We start from the raw sequence: 16,498 nt of genomic DNA, 5'->3' as shown, positions 1-16,498 counted from the left end.
TGTAAAACTTTATTTTAAAAAACAAAATAAAAGTCTGCACAGTTTACCAGGCTCTATTCAAGATATTGGAATTTTAAAAGATGAATATAAAATTTCCCTTTCTTTTCTGAACCTGGGCCAGGCCCCAGGATTTTCTGCCTGGCATCCCCTGCAGTGCTGAGGTTACAGGTGTGTGCCACAATGCGCAGCTGTCTTCATGGGAGCTCTGAGGTCTACACTCTGTCCCCACACTTGTGTGGCTAGTGTTTTGATCAACTAAGCCACCTCCCTAGAACCGCTCTCAAAGTCTACATTACAACTCTCTCTGTAAGCTTTCAGGCAACTACTGACTTGCTACCCTGGACCCCTTCCCCTATCTGACCTTAATCTGATATTCTTGCAATGTGTTATTCTCAATCTAAGGATGGCGGGGGTGGGGTGGTGGGGTGGTGGTGGTCTTATAAACCAAGACCTATCCCAAATCTTACAGCAGTTAAGTTTACAAATCAACCAACTAAACTATCAATTTATCACCAAATAATTCACCCCAATACCCGTCTTCTTTCCAGTGCTAGGAATCCAGTCACACTAGACAGATGCTCTATCCCTACACTCTTCTAAACCTTTCTTTCTTTGTTTTTGTTTTTCCAGACAAGGTTTTTTTTGTGTAGCCTTGGCTGGGCTGGACTCGCTTTGTAGACCAGGCTGGCCTCGAACTCACAGCAACTTGCCTGCCTCTGCCTCCCAAGTGCTGGGATTAATGGCATGTGCCACCACGCCCAGTTCAGCCTTTTCTAAACTCTTAAAGCAATCTATGCAGAGTGTAGTAGTAGGGATGTACACTCACATGACCTCCATTTACTGGTTTCTTTGTTCCATTTGGTTATTTCTTTCCTTCCTTATTTTTGTTTGTTTTGGCTTTAGATCAAAAAGTCTATCTTTCTACCTTCCTTTAAATGCTTTTTCACAACCCTAAAATAAAATGTAGTAATATGTGGCTAAGCAGGCTATTTCTCTGTATTCCTTGCTTCTTTCTGCAGGAGTCCTTTAGGCCAGTAGGAAGAGCAATGGTGTTATTCCATAAAGTATTTGGTGTATGACAGTTAGGCAAACCGAGGAAGCATCAGAGAAGCCAAGGCGAGTATAATGCCAGAGAAGATCTAGGTGACAAAGGGCCTCTCCACTCAGGGAGAATCAGTGTGGCTCAAATCCACATGCACTCCTGACAGTAAATAGGCTGCCATCTGCTAAGAGATTAGGGTGCTCAAAGGGACTGGGAACACTGACGCTGATAAAAGAGAAGAGCTGAGTATCTTATTCCTCAAGAGCTGAGTATCGTATTCCTCTGTGTGCTGAAATGCTAAGGGCAAGCCTCAGCCCTACTTTAACCTTGGGAAATTATAAGCTGTGCAGCAGGGCACTGGAACTTAATTAAGATCTTCCAATAAGTAAATACAGCTAACTCATCCACTCCTTTAAACATCTTGGTCTTTGTGGTTAAATTCTCTATGAGAGAGATTTTTTGTTTTTTTGTTTTTTGAGACAAGGTTTCTCTGTGTAGCCTTGGCTGCCCTGGACTAACTTTGTAGGCCAGGCTGGCCTCAAACTCACAGTGATCCACCTGCCTCTGCCTCCTGAGTGTTGGGATTAAAGGCGTGCGCCGCCGCCACCACCACCACCACCCAGCTGAGAGAGATTTTTTAAGCAATCAATTTCTTTAAGAAAAAACCCCAACTAGAAGTTCAGTGAATGTTTGGAGCGTAACCAGGAAAGCTCTGACAACAGCTTTTTTGATCAACACATCTTATATAAAAATAATAAGGGGGCTGGAGAGATGGGCCAGCAGCTAAGAACACTAGCTGCTCTTGTAGAGGACACAGGTTTGGTCCCCAGCACCCACACTGTAGCTCACACCCATCTGCAACTTCACTTCCAGGGGATCCACATCCCTCCTCTAGCCTCTGTGGGCACCGGGCACACAGATGAGGTACACACAAACGTGAAGGCAAAAGACTCGTACACACAAAATAAAATACCGCTACATATTTAAAGACTACTCTGGGCTAAAAGAAACAAATTTTGAAAAAGAGTTAACAAATTGTCCAGAACTCTTGAAAAGGATAAGCCATATATTTTCTGAAAACTATATCACAATTCTAATTAATACAAGTAATTTCAAGTAGTTACTAAAATGTGTTTTCATTCCAAAAGAAGAATTTCTACCAGCGGAATAGCAAAACAAAAGACTAGTTTTCTAATTATGCTGTCCCTCCTTTTTCAACTGACAATCTCAAAGCAATGTAGTTAAAATACAGCAGCTGGCTAGCTAAGGAATAAGGGTCAAAAGGAAAACAACTGGCACAATGGGGACTGAAGGAACGATGTCTGTTTTCCCTTAGGATGTGTCTCAATAGCCAGTGTTAAAAACAGATGTTCACAGTAACAAAGTTATTAACTACAGATAAAGAAAAGTGGTTCAGAACAACAGAAGCAAAAATTCTCAGTTACAGAATGTTCCCAAGGCAAATTCTTTCTAAATCCAACCAGTGTTCAAAACTGCTGGTGCAGAGCTGCCGAGATGATTAACTGGGTAAACACACTTGCTGCTCAATGATGCAAGCCTCCCAACCTAAGTGTGATTCCCAAACAAGTGTAAAGGACAGAACCAACTCCATGAAGTCGTCCTCTGCTTCCACATGCATGCTAATGTACAATATGGTGTGCACTATGCTACTGTATAGATCTCATCAATTTTATCATACCCAGACAATACTAAAATTAAATTTAAAAATTATTTGAAAAGATTGCTAGTAAAATATTAACGTATACAGGAAAATAGTGGAAGACACATATGGGTTTATGCCTTAGCCACTATGTAAGACAAATTTATCAGTCTTCTTTAGGTGTTGGGGTTTTTCCCCCCTCGAGACAGAGTTTTTCTACGTAGGCCTGGAACTCTCTTTGTAGACCAGGCTGACCTCAAACTCACGAGATCCCTCCTATCTCTGCCTCCGAGTGCTGGGATTACAGGTGTGCACCACCACACCAGGTTCATCATCAGTCTTCTTTAAAACATGATAAATCTCAGAACTGAAAAGGTGGCAAAACAGAGATGTTCTCTCCTGCTTTCCTCAGGTACCACCATGAACATGTTGCCCAGTTATACACATGCAGACAAAACACCCATACACATAAAGTAGATTAATTTTGAAAGATGATAATCCCCATAACACAGAACTCCTCAGGTTCCTGTAATAGGGCACAGCATACCTCAGAAGGTCCTGAAGCTCTTCCAAGAGGACAAAGGGCTCAACATGGTGGTTAATGAACACAGTTGCTGACTTCACCTTGGGGAGCATAAGTCCCAAACTCTCAGATGTACAAAAAACTGACAAACTCACCTTACAAACTGATCTCGTCCACCCACTGCAAACTGGTGCGTATTGGCAGGGTTCACGTAGATTGTGTACAGCCCCACTTTCTTCTCCTTCTCCTTTGTCACCACTAGTTTCCTTCAGAAAGCAGAAAAAGCACAGTTACATTTCCCTAAGACCCAGATGGAGCTCAGCATGGCAGCTCAGATCTGTTATCTCAGCACTCAAGAGGATGACTACCTGAGCTCAGGGCCAGCCTGGCATACAGCGAAGTCTCAAAACAAAACCAAACCAGCCAAGCAACCACAAAACCTAAAAGATCCAAGATGGTCATAAAAAGGGAAGAAATCAACAGAGGAAATACAGACATGACTAATACATCAAATTCTAATGTGTACCAAGAAGGTTGTTTTTTTTATTTGTTTTGTTCTATTCTGAATAACAAAATAAGAAAATGGAACTATGCCATTTTGAAGAGAAGATCATCAAATTATTAAAGTCTACCTATAAAAAGTGAGCATTCTTGGAGAAACAAACGCAGATTAAGCATTTCACCAGTAAAAAACAGGCACAGGAAACATGGACCTCTCCAAAACCGTAAGCTATATCTTATCATACACAGGCTTTAAAGTACTATACTTTGATGAGCATAGGAGTTCAACATTATCATGACATGTAAAGTATTTTCAAGGCCAAGGAATAGAGGTTTGTGAAGAAAACATGACTGGGCTAGAAAGATGGCTCAGAGGTTAAGAGCACATCCTACTTTTGCAGAGAAGCAGAATTTGGCTCCCAACATTGATGCTGGGTGGTCCATAACTACCTGCACTCTAGCTGCTAGGGGACCTGATACCTCTGGTCTCTGTGGACATCTGTACCCATGTGTGCATATCCCCACACACATACACAAAATTGAAAATAAACTAAGTCATCAATTCTAGGCTTTTTGGCTTAGATTAAGTATAAAAATAAAGCCGGGTGTGGTGGTGCACGACTTTAATCCCAGCACTTGGGAGGCAGAGGCAGGAGGATCTTTTTGAATTTGAGGCCAGCCTGGTCTGCAAGTGAGTCTAAGACAGCCAAGGCTACACAGAGAAACCCTGTCTCAAAAAACAAAACAAAACAAACAAACAAACAAAAAGTATAAAAATAAATCTTTTTTTTGACAGGGTTTCTCTATGTAGCCCTAGAACTTACTCGTAGACCAGTCTGGCCTTGAACTCAAAAATCTGCCTGCCACTGCCTCACAAGTGCTGGGATCAAAGGTGTGTACTGCCACTGTCCAGTTAACACATCTTATTTTTAAAAAAAGAGGTATTATGGTTAAACTTACGAAGCTGGCCGGTCTTGTCTCAGGTCAATGGTGAAAACAACAGCATCTTCACCAGCTGACAGGAACGTACAGGGAGAGTCTGGTTCTAGGGCCAACTGAAGAAGAGAGAGGGAAAGGATGCATTCTAAACGTTAGAGGGAATCTAGTTCAGTCACTCACCTTTAACAAGGGAAGCAATTAAAATGCCTTAGCAGGTCAGGAGTGGTTGGTATATACCTTTAATCCCAGCACTGGAGAGACTGAGGCAGGAGGATCTTTATGAGTTCAAGGGCAGCCTGAGCTACATAGTGAGACTATGTCTCAAAAAAACCAAACCAAACCACAAGTCTTACCAAATGAACTGTCCACCTGTTTTATTTTGTTATAAATTTCTAAGGGAAATAATTTAAGCTTCACTTACTTTTACTGTGTGAATTAATAGTCTATGTATTCTATACAGGTCCAAGGACAGGTAATTTGCTATTTTAACCAAGTACCAAAGGGATCTGAACAGACAGTAAAGGAAAACTATCAACTATTAAAAGTTTACTTTAGCCGGGCACCATGGTGCACGCCTTTAATCCCAGCGCTTGGGAGACAGAGGCAGTGGATCACTGTGAGTTTGGGGCCAGCCTGGTTTACAAAGTGAGTCCAGGACAGGCAGGGCTACATAGAGAAACCCTGTCTTGGAAAAAAAAAAAAGAGTTCATTCTAAACCAGAAGGTGGTGCATATACCTTTAGTCCCAGCACTCTAGAGGCAGATGGAGTTCAGGGCCACCCTGGTGTACAGAGTGAGTGCCAGGACAGACAGGGCTAGAGAAACCCTGTCTCAAAAAACAAAAAGGAGTTCATTCTAAAACAAAACCCACGCATTCACGAGTACAGACCAACAATATAGAGGTTTTTTTCTTTTTCAGTGCCTGTATCTTAACTCTGAAATTTAGCTCCTAATAAGACTTAAAAATCAAAGAAGTAGGGCTGGAGAGATGGCTCAGTGGGTAAAGGTACTGAGTGCTCTTCCAGGTCATGAGTTCGAGTCCCAGCAACCACATGGTGGCTCACAACCATCTAGAATGTGATCTGATGCCCTCTTCTGGCCTCCAGGTGTTCATGTAGGCAGAGCACTGTATACATAATAATAAGTAAATAAATCTTTACAAAAAAAAAATTAAAGAAGTGGGTAGTTTATTAAAAATATCTTTTAAGCCTTCCTTTGCACAGCATGGAATAACAATGTCTACCCTGCAACTAGAAAGCTCTGAGAGCCTTACTGGCTGCCACCATGACTATCCATTCTGTATTCACAGCTCTAAAGTTTCCAATAACATCACTATTTTTAGGCTACTAGTTGTGAGCAGGAAAGTCAGGAATTTTCACCTCAAGAGAACCAACCACCAGCACCCTGGAGCCATTAAAATGATCTTTTAAAAAGTCAGAGGTTTAAAAAAAAGACACAGGAACTCAAGGATCTCTAAACTAACCATGGCTCTAGCTTGGGGCTAAATTTATTTTTATTCTGAAGTTGCAAGGCAGTCTCGCTCTACAGCCAGCTTTGATCTCACAGCAGTCCTGCCTCTGCTCCCAAGTACTAGGATTATGGGAGTACGCTACCGTGCCCAGCCAGGGGCTAGGAATAATCAACCAAATGTTCTAAGTATATGAGCTAAGGGTCTCTTAAATACTTGTTTTTCAGGAACTTGAGGGCAGCTGCTTTTGTTCCCTTCGTAACAAATCTAGGGGCTGAATGAGGTAAGGCAGAAGAACACAATTAGGGGACTCAACAGGTAGAGAAGAGAAAACACTGTCTGAGGTCCGTGGAGGATCTGGATCACAGTCATGGGAACTAACTACTGCTTACCTTGTGGGATGCTCCCTTGTGCTGGGCCACACGCTTTGTGTTCTTGCAACACTGTGTAGCAGACAGTTCTGCAACTCGGACCTGCCCATCCCGGGCACACATAGCCAGGGTGGAGTCACCACTGTTAGGAAGGAACTTGGCCTGGAGTATTAAGAATGAAAATGAGACACACAAAAGAAATTAAAGAGGTGAACTAAAGAGAACAATTGTGTCGACAACCCCTTGTCACCCTCTTTCCTTGTACAGCTGGACGTGCCTTTCCTACAGACAGCTGGGCCCCAAATCTTTCAGAAGTAAGAGGAAGGGAAAGGAAAGCACTTCTGACATGGAAGTGCATCCTAGAGGGTTCTAGAAGCACGGACACTACAGGATTAAGTACAATGGCAAACTACAACTATGCCTTACAGGGGAGAAGAGCAAGGAACAAACAAGGGCAAATCTTCATCTGACAAACAAATGTGAAGTTGCCACAAAGGAACCTGGAAAGAATGCCGAGGGGGCTGGAGAGATGGCTCAGAGGTTAACAGCACTGACTGCTCCTCCAGAGGTCCTGAGTTCAATTCCCAGCAACCACATGGTGGCTCACAACCATCTATAATGAGATCTGGTGCCTCTACTGTAATGCAAGTGTACATGCAGGCAGAACATTGTATACATAATAAATAAATAAATATTAAAAAAAAAAAAAAAAAAAGAATGCCGAGGGAAGGAAAAAATCATGTGTGGGGAAGAGTGGCTAGTTATCAGTGTGGAGGGCAGGGCTGAAGAGTAGCAACTCCACAGACTCATTATTAGCCAGATTTTTACCAACTGTAATTAAATACTAGCCATCACTTTAAGTGCTTAGCTTCCTTTGCTTTTTCTTTCTTGGTACTAGGGATAGAATCCAAGAGTCTTAGCACGTGCTTTACCACTGAGCTACACTCCCAGGCCATGTGCTGCTGCTGAGATATGCTACAGGCTCTATTTCATAGATACGCAAGAAGCACAAATTAAATAACTGTCCAAACTCACACAGGGCCAGGATCTGAAAACTAGGCAGTGTGGTTCAGGAGCCTGTGCTCTCTACTACACCGCTCTGTATCGACAAACCGTTATGAGTTTCAAGAATCCTATCCACATTGGACTTAACAAAAGTCTTTATGTGCAAAGAAACAAAAAGCTGCCGTATGTCTCCCAGTATATTATTACAGAGTCAAGACTGGATCACGTCCTGGTAAGTACTTCAAATCACAACTTGCTACTAGCATCTGCTCTAGGTAGCAACTCAAATTTGTCTACCGATGTTTGATCTCTCAGTTGCTATTATAGCTCTTTGCCTTACCTGGAAGACATTACTTTTGTGGCCACTCTCGAAGTCCAGTACTGGCTGCCGCCGCACCCAATCCCATACCACCACCTTCAGGTCATCACTGCCACTGGCCAGCCAGGTGCCACGCTGGTTAAAGTGCAAGGTATTGACACAACCGGTATGGCCCTCAAGCCCATGTTGCAGGCGGAAACGCTGTACAAAGACTCTTGCCCCACAAGCCTCATACACAAAGCGGGCACTTGAACCCAGCTCCCGCTCCCGCAGTGCAGGAAGGGCTTGCCAGCGAGGTCGGGGCAAAGCTGTTGTCTCTGAAGATACCCAGTCTTCTAGGGCTCGCTCATCATCTGATGAGTCCTGGTCACAGCTGGCCCGTTTGCGCTGTACACGGTGCCGCGGCTGTTCCTCCTCCTCTTCCTCTGAGTGGTCATGAAGTCGGTTTTCATCATTGATGGAATAATGGCCAGTGTCCTCCATGCTGTCACCTGAGCTCTCTGTGTCTGTGCCATGACTTTCTGTGCTGGTGCGGTTGGGGCCACCATCATCCCCAGTCAAGCTCAAACTCAGGTCTGAGGCCTCTGCTTCAATACCTGAGGATGTTTCCCTGCCCTCTTCAGCTCCAGACATCTCCTCTGGACTGCTCGACAGGCTTCCTGAACATTAATGGGCACATGCAAGGAAAAGTAAGGAAAAACAATCAGGACAGGGATCAGAGTCTCCACCTTGGTCTAAAAAAACTACATCAAAGACCAAGAAACAAATTTTAGTAAATGTGTTTATGTTCCAAATGCTTATAAAAAATAATTTTTAGTCAGGCATGCCAATGCATGCCTGTAATCCAAGTACGTGGTTGATAGAGGTAGGAGGATCTAAGATTTCAAGGTCATCTTTAGCAAATTTAAGATCAGCCTGGGCTATATGTCTCAAAAAAGGAGAACAGGGAAATTCTGAGAGGAAATCTTGGTTAGTTTTACACAAAAGATTAAGATCAAAGCTGCATGCAAGCACCAGGCACGGAGACATACACTAGTAATTACCATACTCAGAAGGCAGAGGCGAGAGGATCACCCCAAGTTCAAGGCCAGCCAGGACTACACAAAAAGATCTAATAAAAGAGGCACTGGAGGGGCTGGAGAGATGGCTCAGAGGTTAAGGGCACTGACTGCTTCTCCAGAGGTCCTGAGTTCAATTCCCAGCAACCACATGGTGGCTTATAACCATCTGTAATGTGATCTGCTGCCCTTTTCTGGCCTGCAGGAGTATGTGCAGCCAGAGCACTGTATACATAATAATAAATAAACAAATCTTAAAAAAAAAAAAAAAAAAAAAAGAGACACTGGAAAACTATATAAAAAGTGTGCCTGTGAGGTAACTTAGGGCCATTTAAAAGAAAAAGAAAATCTCATGTACTCTTTCTTTATGTGGATTGTGGAACCTAGCTTCAAAATTTTGGATCTAGGTGTTTAGTTTGGAATATCTATAGAGGTCAGGAAGCTAGAAAGAGTTCCTAAGATGGGAAAAGAGCTCTTGAGAGGGGGGCTAAGAGCTAAACACATGCTATAATGAAAGTAGAGGGGTGAAAATACTGAGGATTAAAGACTTAAGAAAAGATGGGGGCTGGGGGAGGAAGTGGAGGTATGTTAACTAACACTAAGAATATATAGAGTCTTGTAGAAACTATTTTGTGAACTAATTAAAATAAAAGGTTTTGAATGGATATGCCCTGCACTAACTACTCTTCCACAGGACCTGTGTTTGATTCCCAGCATCAACATGGTGACTAACAACCATCTGTAACTCAGTCCCAGAGGACCCAATGCCCTCTTGCCTCTCCAGGCACTGCATGCACATGATGCAGAGACATATAAGAAGGCAAAACACCCATTTACATAAAAAACAAATAAATAAATCCTCCCTCCCCAATTTTTAAAAATATACCAATGGCCAGGCATGGTGGCACAGGCCTTTAATCTCAGCATTTGGGAGGCGGAAGCAGGTGGACCTACAGATAGTGAGTTCCAGGCCAGGCTAAGGTACATAGTGAGACCCTGTCTCAAAAACAAAACAAAAAACCAATGCTGGAACTTGGATGCTACAATACTGACTACAGGCTCACTGGTACAATAGTGACACGGCTGTCACGGGGATAAACAACTGATTTCTGAGGTTGCTTAGAAGGGAATTCTTCATAGGAGGGAATTTACACTTTGTAAACCTAGCCAAAAGCTCCTGGCTAGAGGCCCACAGGCCCTAGGAGGAAACCTATGCTTGTTGTTTTGCTGAAAAAATGTTCACGTTAAACTGCCTTCTACAAATCTTTGTTTATATTCATAGCTATATATCCCTTCTTTTTTCAGTGAGCAGGGTTAACACAGAGACGTATAACTGGTCAAAGCACTAAGAATAAAGGACTATTCAGTGCTCAATCATAAATAGGACATTTAGTTCAATCCCTTACCAAGGCTGAGGAAATATCACAAAAGGGGCAGGAAGAAGGCAGGAGCTGGAGGACTGTTGAGCATATGCCTGCCCAGAGCTATGCCTGCCCATTACCTGCGCATGATCTGCAGAAGATCAAGCATCAATGGGGGAGGGCTATGAGGCCCTATTCCTGGCCAAGGAACTACTGGCCAATGATGGGTGCTGGGGAAAGGAGTCATTTTTTTTTTTCAGGGATATGGCCACTGGTAGACTGCTCCTGCTCACGTGGATAGTCCCACACCCATGTGACTGCTGGAAGCATAAATTAAACTTAATGGGTTAGTTTTAAAAAGAGAGAGAGAGAGGCACTGACAACATGAAAGTTAGAGAGGACATGTAGGAGGTTCAGATGGGAAGGTGGAAAGAGGGATGGATAAGATCAAGATATATTTCATACATGCATGAAATTAAAAAAAAAATGGGGTTGGAGAGAGGGCTCAGAGGTTAAGAGCACTGGCTGTTCTTTCCAAGGTCCTGAGTTCAATTCCCAGGAACCACACGGTGGCGCATAACCATTTATAATGAGATCTGGTGCCCTCTTCTGTCATGTAGACATAAATGCAGGAAGAATATTGTATAAATAATGCATAAATAAATCTCAAGAAAAAAAAATTGTTTTTAAAAAATTAATATTCCGAGCTGGGCGTGGTGGCGCACGCCTTTAATCCCAGCACTCGGGAGGCAGAGGCAGGCGGATCACTGTGAGTTCGAGGCCAGCCTGGTCTACAAAGTGAGTCCAGGATGGCCAAGGCTACACAGAGAAACCCTGTCTCGAAAAACAAAAAAACAACAACAACAAAAAAATTAATATTCCCTTTAAAAAAAAAAAAGTATGTCTGATGCAGCTACCTTAGATTCTGTCCTCTCTTTGAGACAGGGTCTCTAATATAACCCTGGCTAGCCTAGAACTCATAATGTAGACCAGACTGACCTCCAAATGTGGTAATCTTTCTTTTTTACTTCCTGAGTGCCGGGATCACAGGTGTGCATCACCACACCTGGCTTTAGGCTATGTTCTGTTTAACAGAATCTATTGGTTACAGCAAATAATTAAAACTATCCATTAAAAAATCTCCAGCACTTGGGGAGACAAGGGGGAAATCTCATGGGTTTGAGGCAAGCCTGGTCTACAATGAGAGTCCAGGACAGCTAAGGCTACACAGAGAACCCCTGCCTCGAATAAATGATGAGAGAGCGAGAGAGCGAGAGAGCGAGAGAGAGAGAGAGAGAGAGAGAGAGACTCTGCAGCAATAAGACACTATTTCAATTGAAAAATCTTGAAGAAAATTTCTTAGTAAGGACTGACACAGCCATCTTCTTATGGAAGATGTTAAATACTGACAAAAAAAAAAAAAAAAAAAAAACACATTAGCTTATGCCATTTCCTATAGAGGAATGTTCATTTCAGAACATGGCTGTCTAGCAAGAGATCACACCCAAAGATCCTAGGTCTGTGTGACTGGGCTGGAATACAAACACTCCTTTAACCCAGAAGACAGAGGCAAGCAGATCTGAGTTCAAGGCCATCCTGGTATAGAGCAAGTTTCAAGTAAAGAAAAGCCTAGGTAACACAAGCCTTTAATCCCAAATAAGGAAGGTAAAGTTAGTTTGTAGAAGCACCCATGTTTGAAAGTGATGCCTAACTAACAGAAAACATGATGAATCAAGAGAAGATATGACAGAATAGGATGTGTCCAACTCTCAGGAGACGAGAGAGGAAAGAGAAGCTACTTAAGGAACAATCAGAGAGGAGAGGAGGCAGGTTACAGAGACAGAACTCAGGTGAAGACTGAGGGAGCCAGAGAATGAGAAGGAGCCAGATGAAGAAAAGACTGCTGGAATTAGCTTGAGGCCAAGCAGAGCAATTCCTGGGCTAAGAGAGAAGGCAGATTGTGTAAGTCAGCTGGGAGAAGCGTTTGAGCCAGAACAGCTGAGTTGAACCAGCCAGCCCAGAGCTCAGAAAGAACAAGGAAGGGTGAGATTATTTAGCAGTAATTCTCAGAGGCTAGGATAGCAGATGGAAGCAATAATCATCTGAGACAACAATTAAAATAGGCTAATAAAAGTTACTTTTACAATTCCCCATGTCAGGAAAGCACATGCCTCTGACTGCTTAGCTAACTTTCTTTCATAAAGTTTTTTTTACTACTGTGGCATTTATTTATTGGGGGGTGTGGTGGGTGGGGTGGGTGTGCCACAATAAGCATCTAGCCATAAAAAGACAACTTGAAGTATTGAGTTCTCCCAGCTACTATGTGGGTTCCAGGATCAAACTCAGCCATCAACAGGTGGCAAACAGCCTTAGCCTACTGAGCTATCTTGGTAGGTAACCTATCAGTTCTGAAAACCTACAGAAAGGGAGTTGAAAGATTTTAAGCTGGTCATTATGATCATTTACACAGGTTCTCACCTCTTTTTAACAAATGTATTTTAACTTACATTAATTAGTTAGTTTTTATGTAGCCACAGTGGCCTCAAACTCATGAAAAGTCTCTTGTCTCAGCTTCTTGACTGTTAGGATTACAGGCACAAACCACTAAATCGAGCTCAGTAAATATTTTTTTCTTTTCTTCCATGATGTCAGGGATCAAACTTAACACCTTGTACTTGTTTGGCAAGAGCTCTACCACTGAAGCTACGTGCCCAAGTCTAGTTTAACATTCTCATACAATTTAAACACATATTTTCAGTCTCTTTATTGAGGCCTGAAATGGTTCTACTGAGAAGCATACATGAAACTGATAAAAAGCAGGGCTACTGTAAGTGGTTCTTGAGTGACTCAGTTTAGTCTGCTATCTTGGCAGTTATGTAACTGAGTGGTTTTTCAGTGCATAGAATTAAATGCTGTACTCTTGTCTAGCAAAGAAATCACTGCAACGTGCACTTGAGCAGTGTTCACACCCAATACAAGCATAACATCCAACCTAAGGTCAAGGTTTGGAAAAAGGAAGGGAAAAGAGGCTTTAAAACCCTGTAGCCCTGCTGCCTGCCGCAGTCTCTGAGGACAAATTTTATTCTGCTACAAGTAAAAGTCATCAAAGAAAGGTAAACCAATTCTGTGACTCCGGTATAAGCTACCTGAGGAGTCCAGTTCTGACGTTTTAATGATTTACCGCTAACTAGAGCACCTGATACTGTCTGGTTGTCTGGACTAGAAGAGTGATTTGTGAAGATTTTTTGTTATTGTTTTTCAAGACAGGGTCTCTCTGTGTAGTCTTGGCTGTCCTAGACTCACTGTGTAGACCAGGCTGGCCTCAAACTCACATTGATCCACCTGCCTCTGCCTCCCAAGTGCTGGGATTACAGGCATGTGCCACCATGCCAGGCTTTTGTGGAGAATGTTAAAGAAATAAATCTCTTTTCAACGAACTCTTAGGAAAGCCGAACACAGAAAACAGATAAAAATGAGAACAAGAGAAGGCAGACAACACAAAAGCACCCTGCCAAAGAGCATAATGGTAGGAAAACTGAGCTAAGAGATACAAGAAAAGGGGGTGGGGAGACTCACAGAAATCTGAACTTAAGAAGCAGATTTGCTGAGAATTACATGTACTGAAACGGTTTATAAGTGCAGTTGGGCTTAAGCTTGGGGTTGGTAAGAAGGGATAAAAACACCACAGCCAGGGCTGAGGGTGCAGCTCAATGGGAGAGTGTCTGCTAGGGAGGTACGAGGTTCTGGGTTAGATGCCTGGCACTGTACCCCCCCGCACAGGACACCAAAAAGAGCCCTAGATACACAGAAAAGTAAACTCCTGGAATTTACTGTCAAAATTATGATAAATGAGGACCAGCAAGATGGCCCAGAAGGTAAAGAAAGGCACTTGTCATCAAGCCTGACAACACAAAATTTAAAACCCACAGCATAGAAGACCTGATTCTACTCAAGTACTAGGGCACACGTGAACATTAAATAAATAAATGTAAGGCTTGAAATGGAAAAAGTTGTGGTTTACAAATCCAGACTTTGAAGTCCAAAATCTAGCCTAAAATCTGGCATTTTTTTTCTGTATAAGCCCAGATGGTAAAAATTTAAGTATAGAAGACCACTTATCAGTATCTTAAAGTACTGAATCTCACTTGTACAAAAGCAACTCAAAGAGATTACATAAATGGGCATGACTGTGTTTTAGCAAGCCTTTTGGTACATGTGTGTGTATACGCCATGTATGGAGGGGGTCACACATGTGTGCAGCGATCTAAGGTTGACATCAGAACTCGTGTTCACTTTCCACCTTACTGAAAGTCTCTCAACTGAACCCAAAGCTTGCTGACCCTGGCACGCTGGCTTTCTTGTTCAGCATCTCTCCCATCTCCGCTCTCTGAGCACTGTGATCACATGGGGCCATCACAGGTTCTGGGACTCTAATCTCCAGCCCTCCAGCTTGGGCAGCAAGTGTTTTATCCATTGAGTCAGTTTCCCTGTCCCTGATAAAACTTTTTACAAAAACAAGTGACAGGCTGGTTTGGGTTTAAAGACTAGTTTGTCAACCCCTGACGTAGCTGACAGAGAAGCTGCGGTTCAAAAATACACCTATGAGCTGGAGGTACAGACCTGTAGCAGAGTAGTTGCCGACCATGTCCAAGGCTCGGGATTTGATCCTCAAGATGTGTGAGCACATGTGCGCGCGCTCTCCCTCTCCCTCCCCCCCCCCCCACACACACACACAAAGAGAGAGAGACAGACAGACAGACAGACAGAGAGAGACAGATACAAAGAGACAGAGACAGAGACAGAGACAAATAACTTTTTAGGATTTTAGAATCCTGTCCTTTTTAACTGAGCCCAGTGTAAAGGGATGGAAGGAAGACCTGATTCTAGAAGTTTTGGTTTTAACTTTTTTCTCTCGGCTTTCTCCCTCTTTTTGGCACTGGAGACTGACCCAAGAGTCTCATGCACTCTACACTGAGACACATTCCCAGCCCGGTTACTCTTACCATTCTCTGAAACTAATAACTAACATATCAACAGACAATTAGCAGAGGACCCTCAGATTCCTTCCACTTTGCTTTTCTTCTTAGTAGTATTTCATAAATCTGCCCCTCTGTGAACAGGCTTTCAAAAATCCAAACCACTTAACCTTTTAGAAAGATATCTCTGCGCTGGGTATTTCCAGCATTCAGAGAGGCAGAGGCAGGAGATTAGTGTGAGTTCGAGGCCAGCCTGATCTACAAAGCAAGTCCAGGACAGCCAGGGTTCTTACACAGAGGAACCCTGTCTCAAAAACAAAAACAAAACAAACAAAAAGAAATGTATCTCTGGGGTAGAGAAGGCCCAGAAGTTAAGAGGACAGGCTGCTCTTTCAGAGGACCCAGATTCAATTCCAAGCACCACATGGCAGCTCACAACTGTCTGTAACTCAGGTTCCAAGGAATCTAACGTTCTCTTCTGCCTCTGCAGGCATCAGGCACAAAAGTAGTACACAAACATACATGCAGGCAAAATGACCATACATATTAAAAATATTTAAAAAGGATAGAAATATATCTCTGTATTGATCTTCTGAAAACAATCAGATAAAATTTGAAGTAGCAAAAGCAATAGGCAACATAAGATGATTCCTGGGGATTTTCCCACATTCGAACAACACACAAACGGCTCCTTTGTCCCACTAAAATTCAGGTCTCCACTCTCCCTTAGGGAAGCGGGGAGCCCTCAGCTGACAGTGAAGAGCTTCACCTGTTTTCAGTGCCTTACCATTAGCTAAATCTGTTCTGCCATCTGTGCTGCTCCCTTTGCTGGACATCTTGAAAATAATACTTGCCAGCCTGGATTTGGGAAAAACAAAATAAAATAATTAGAAAAGCCCCTGGGAAAGACAATAAATAGACAAGATTTAACAGTTCATAGATTTTTACCATTTTCATAAGAATTAACCTGTTTTTGTATGTACACTTAACATAGCTATTCAGTTACTATAGCCCTCCCCAGCCTCCTGGGATGTAATCCCATTAAGAGACATAGGTGCGGGGAGGTCAACTGCCAACCCTTGTTCTTCCTTACTGAGCATTGGACAGTGGGTTTTGGTTTTGGTTTTCAGATGGGCATGAAGGAACTGAAGCGAAGGTGCATATCTGGTAACAGGCTGCTAGCTAAGATCCTGGAATTAGCAGATGGCCACTCAGCACTGCCCTCTGAACAAGGACCTCCTCCCACTCTAAGGACAGATGTGTTTGCACAAACGCT

The 16,498-nt window shown here is 42.9% G+C and overlaps 1 protein-coding gene across 1 annotated transcript in view; it reads right to left on the bottom strand.

The window, feature by feature from the left end:
• The window catches only part of Dcaf8 (DDB1 and CUL4 associated factor 8), a 29,111-nt gene extending 12,979 nt beyond the window's left edge, over positions 1 to 16,132 (bottom strand). Inside the window, 5 exon segments of the mRNA XM_051147888.1 lie at positions 3,381 to 3,491; positions 4,687 to 4,781; positions 6,525 to 6,665; positions 7,849 to 8,486; positions 16,010 to 16,132. Coding sequence (XP_051003845.1) covers positions 3,381 to 3,491; positions 4,687 to 4,781; positions 6,525 to 6,665; positions 7,849 to 8,486; positions 16,010 to 16,058 — 1,034 coding nt within the window. The 5' untranslated portion in view covers positions 16,059 to 16,132.
• Positions 16,133 to 16,498: the final 366 nt, after the last annotated feature.

The sequence above is a fragment of the Acomys russatus genome, chromosome 6, assembly GCF_903995435.1.
Source record: "Acomys russatus chromosome 6, mAcoRus1.1, whole genome shotgun sequence".
NCBI lineage: Eukaryota > Metazoa > Chordata > Mammalia > Rodentia > Muridae > Acomys > Acomys russatus.
This window is presented reverse-complemented; position numbering and strand designations above follow the sequence as displayed.